Source organism: Berghia stephanieae, chromosome 3 (assembly GCF_034508935.2).
Source record: "Berghia stephanieae isolate SIO BIC M18660-M18661 chromosome 3, UCSD_Bste_1.3, whole genome shotgun sequence".
Classification (NCBI taxonomy): domain Eukaryota; kingdom Metazoa; phylum Mollusca; class Gastropoda; order Nudibranchia; family Aeolidiidae; genus Berghia; species Berghia stephanieae.
This window is the reverse complement of record NC_088362.1, coordinates 70,195,353-70,200,015: the sequence shown is the minus strand read 5'-3', so window position 1 is coordinate 70,200,015 and position 4,663 is coordinate 70,195,353. Positions and strand designations below refer to the sequence as shown.

Sequence of the window (4,663 nt, the reverse complement as noted above, 5' to 3'; positions counted from 1 at the left end):
GTATGTATGTTTTACAAGTGACTGAAAATGCTGCATATTTCAAATGTAATTGTAAGATTCAAGATATATTAAGCGCACAGAGCACCACTGTGAATATCCAAAAACCTACATTGTTCGGTGGGAGCCATAAATATTATCAGTGCTTAGACTACAAATGTATAGGCTGCTGCTTTGTGGTCTAGCAGTTTGAACTCTGCTTGTGATATGTATGCGATTGGTTCAAATTCTGCTGTAGACTGCTCAAAATTGAATCCTTTGAAAGGGATATTTACTAAAAGTTTTCCTCACAGCACAATACTGAAGTGTAAAATTAGTATCAGGTCGGTATGAATATTGTCTTTGCCGAAAAGAAATTAGAATTACATCTGACAAACTGTATGTCATTTTTATATTGTTTAGTGTTACTGTTTTCTCAGGACCCCCATGTTGTAAATTTGTGCTGAGCACATTTTTGGATATTGCGCTGTATCTTTTATAAGAACTGCTCATACTACAGCTGACATTTCACTATCTTTCAATAGGTGGAAGTACAGAAGCTTTTGAAACAGAATGAATATTTTGAAAGAAGCATTGGAGAGATGGACACAGATCTCAAACAGGCCATTGTGGAAGCAGACACCAGTGAAAAGGATGCCAGGTAAAAAGATACATTGATAAGAACTAGACAATAATATTGCAAGAACTTTAGATACTTCCAATTTTTTCTTTTTTTTTTCTTTGTTTCTTCTTAAAAAAAAAAAAAGAATATTTGTAATTATTTCCAATTTTAAAGGATACAGTGGACTCTGGATAAGATGATGCCCAGGGGAACAGGGAAAAAAAAATTACCAAACTGAAAATCAACTTTACCGGAGTGTAACCAAATGAGCAAAAATGCGTGTGATCAAAGCAAGCCAGTCTAGAATAAGTATGGCCCTTCATGTTGCGCTTTCCGCTGACGTTGCTTGGTTGCATTGAATTGACCAGAGAAGTAGAGGTCACACGTAAATCATCGAGACTGAAGTGGCTGGTATGCCAAATTGCTCTGCGATGATTTTCTGTCGCTTGATATACTTTTCAACTGTATCAATCAGCTCAATCTTTCTTTTCAGTGATAGGATTGTCAACCTTCTGTTTGCCAGTTGTAGATTTGACTTGAATTCTTGATAAAATTGATACCTATTAATTAAGAGGGTCATTAGATAGAATGGCCTGGGATTAGAAAAAAAATTTAAAAAAAAAAATCTTGACTTGAAGTGGGAACGATGTAAAATGTGAAATGGATAAATGAAAGCTATTCAATACTGCTTATGTGCATTGAGCATGGACGTCAGCCAAAGCACCTACGTCACATCGGTATGCACCAATTGTTCTCGGATATTCTTAACCAATGAAAATTCCTACTGGTAGCTTTTATAACCAATGGAAATACTTACTTGTTTATTTGTGATTTTATTGTGGTCATGAGTGATAAGAACATCGACTTAAGCGACATCGACTTGTGGGGAGTGTTGTTTTGTTTTTTTTACTAATGTTATATAGGAAGAAGGGGAATGTACCAATAAAAAAAATCAGCTTGGATAAAAATCGACTTAAGCAATGTCAATGTATCCAGATTGCACTGTATTTGCAACATTTATAGGTTATTTTAGACAATGGCGGGGTATTCTTAAGATAAAGAATTAAGAGTTATTAATAGAACATGGGCAATCGTCAACTTTTTTCCAACCAACTTTTTCCTAAATCATGTTATCCATAGTTGAACGTCTCCATCTGTTTGACTGCTCCTCTCTTCTCCTTCCTTGTGTATTCAATGTCAATCCCCATGAATCCACTTTTGTGTGTGTATGTATGGTGAGTGTGGTCAATCTATCCTATTTCTGCCCATGGAGCAAAAACAGAGCAGGTTCCTTATTTGCCCTTTTCCATACTTATTTTTGATTGTTTATTTGGGGACTAAAATCAAGCTCATTAATTTTTAAACTCTTTATACCCCCACCCAAAAAAAAAACAAAAAAAAAACAGGAGGATCTGGCGAAAAGTCAACTCAACTCGAGGTATGCCAGGACCAAGACAAGCAACAGGGACGGAAAGTGACGAGGAGGATGAGGAAGAAACAAAGTGGAATTGGTACATTTCATAATGAAATCATGTTACAGTTACACTCTGGAGGAATGGCAGTGTATTGTGTTCTAACTGCATGATTGGTACTAAGTTTGAAAGCCATATTTTTGTGTGGCTGGATAGTTCAGTCGGTTATGTGGCCGCTCGATGTCCTCTCTCTCTTGGCCAGGCGGAGGGTTCATGTCAATTGGATCCTGAGTTTTGCACTGAGACCATGACTTTATAATCTAGCACTTCTCCATACCCTATTTTTCTCATCATTATTGATAACAAGTGCCAACTCCACACTTTTTCTGAATTTTATTCAACCCAATATCGGAGCTATTCCATATGTGTCCTACATGTTTATATGTTACCATGTCTTGTTTCAAACAGAAGAGGGCGGATAGCTAAATTTGCTTGCCCAATATAGAGTTTGTGGGGTTTGTTAGCCGGTCTTGTTGTGGTCCCCACAGTAGTCGAGAGTAGAGGGGTGCATGATTTGTTTGAAAGCCATATTTGTGTGTGGCTGGATAGCTCAGTCGGTTGTGCGACCAGTCGCTGTCCTTACTCTCTCTTGGCCAAGTGGAGGGTGTTGTGTCAATTGCATCCTGAGTTTGGCACTGACCCCATGACTTTTTATTCTCTATTTTCATCAGACACTTCTCCATACCCTATTTGAATGCAACATGCTTGGGGTTAAACAGTTTGCTTTGATATGAAAATTGATGATGTTTTATTGGAACACATATATTATTAGATTTCAATATACTTATCACCTGTTGTTGTTTGTTTTTTAATTCCAACGTTTCAATAAAAAAATTATGTATAGACTATGTCCTTTATTACTGTTGAGTGATCCTGCTGTTACCAACATTTTTGTACACTAGTTTTTTTAGGGGTTTTTTTTTCTTTTTTAAATACATGCATTCAATGTATTTATGGAGAGATATTTTGCATCAAATTAATGATAAATATCCTTGATTTGAAATTAGATAGATAGAGAGAGAGAGAGAGAGAGAGAGAAGAGAGAGAGAGAGAGAGAGAGAGAGAGAGAGAGAGAGAGAGAGAGAGAGAGAGAGAGAGAGAGAGAGAGAGAGGAGAGAGAGAGAGAGAGAGAGAGAGAGAGGAGAGAGAGAGAGAGAGAGAGGGAGAGAGAGAGAGAGAGAGAGAGAGAGAGAGAGAGAGAGAGAGAGAGAGGGAGAGAGAGAGAGAGCAATGTCCGAATATGTTTGTGGTGTTGTTGTGATTGCTTCAACTGATAATGAATGGTGTCTTACATGACATCCAAACTTACTATATCATGTTATAGAATCAAATAAATCCTTTGCAAAATTTCAATTTTACTTACTATCAGCACTGTCATCGGTGTTTTGTTTTTGTAATACTCTTTTTGCACTTACAACTCTCAAAAATCTAATCAGTTCTTAATAGCATCATTAAGACATCCCTCCACATTCCCCACCCGCTTTTAAACCCATGAAGACTAATGTTTCTGGGTATGGTCTTTGTCTTGGAATGAGATTTCTTTACTTGGTTTTGTCCTGGCCCTTTCCGGAGTCTTTGGTTTAGAGGGAGACAGTTAACTGTATATATATATATATATATATATATATATATATATATATATATAATATATATATATATATATAATATGGTGATTTTTCCCCTTTCAAATCATCTCTCTGTTATTGTTATATTTTTTTCTTTTTAATAAACAATGATTTGTAAATATTTGACTGTATTCTTCTTTGTGAGATCCTGTGCTTGTGTCTGGATGAGAATTTTTGGTGATCTCAAACTAAGTACACTGATAGTATGCTCTTGGAATCTACATATGTTCCCTATTTGAACAATTCTCCATTTGTCTTACCTTATCTTGTGTGCTTTTAATCGTAAATCTTGAATTTTTTACAATACTAGTGGCACTGAAATGACCTAAATGTGATGCAAGCGCATTAAAACCCTTAAAAACAAAACACTCGAATGTTTTGCAACAGTATAAAGAAACTGCCTTGAACTTTGGATTAAATGCTTCATGGATTGCCTTTAGGAAGGGCTATTGGTCACAAATTTTTTCGCATTCCCATTGAAGATTTGTTGTTAAATTTGGAGGTCCCCTGAACGAAGCAGCCTTACTTTTGAAAACGGTACAAATGCCTAACTAGTTGCATGTCACAATAGAGTGAGGAAAACGTGAGCAATATACCCTCAATGTGCTCAAATCACTTTACAAGGAGTCCAATCCAACAGCTATACCTAGCATGTAAGACGAGACATAACCCCGCAAGACATTATTACAATTTTTATTCGACAAATACTGTTACTGGCCAGGTACTCATTTTACACCTAGAGATGTTGAGAGATTATAAGTAAAGAGACTTTACTTAGGACAACTTTTGGGCTGCCTATAGCAAATTTCAACCTAAGGGCCTAAGGGTAAGGTGGCAGAATGTTATACCATAAGAATACAAAGTAGCAAATGTAATTAATGTATGCCGTTCCATAATGAGATTTATAAAAAAAATGTTAAGTATGTAGAACATGGTGTTTACTATGTATGAGCACTATATAAATCTCT

At 36.2% G+C, this 4,663-nt stretch overlaps 1 protein-coding gene across 1 annotated transcript in view; it reads left to right on the top strand.

Moving 5' to 3' along the window:
- Nucleotides 1-3,086, top strand: part of LOC144969335 (coiled-coil domain-containing protein 174-like) — a 9,345-nt gene extending 6,259 nt beyond the window's left edge. The window contains exons 8-10 of the mRNA XM_078908445.1: nt 236-324; nt 522-637; nt 2,005-3,086. Coding sequence (XP_078764571.1) covers nt 236-324; nt 522-637; nt 2,005-2,122 — 323 coding nt within the window. The 3' untranslated portion in view covers nt 2,123-3,086. The remainder of the gene's footprint in view (nt 1-235; nt 325-521; nt 638-2,004) is intronic.
- The last annotated feature ends 1,577 nt before the right edge of the window (nt 3,087-4,663 follow it).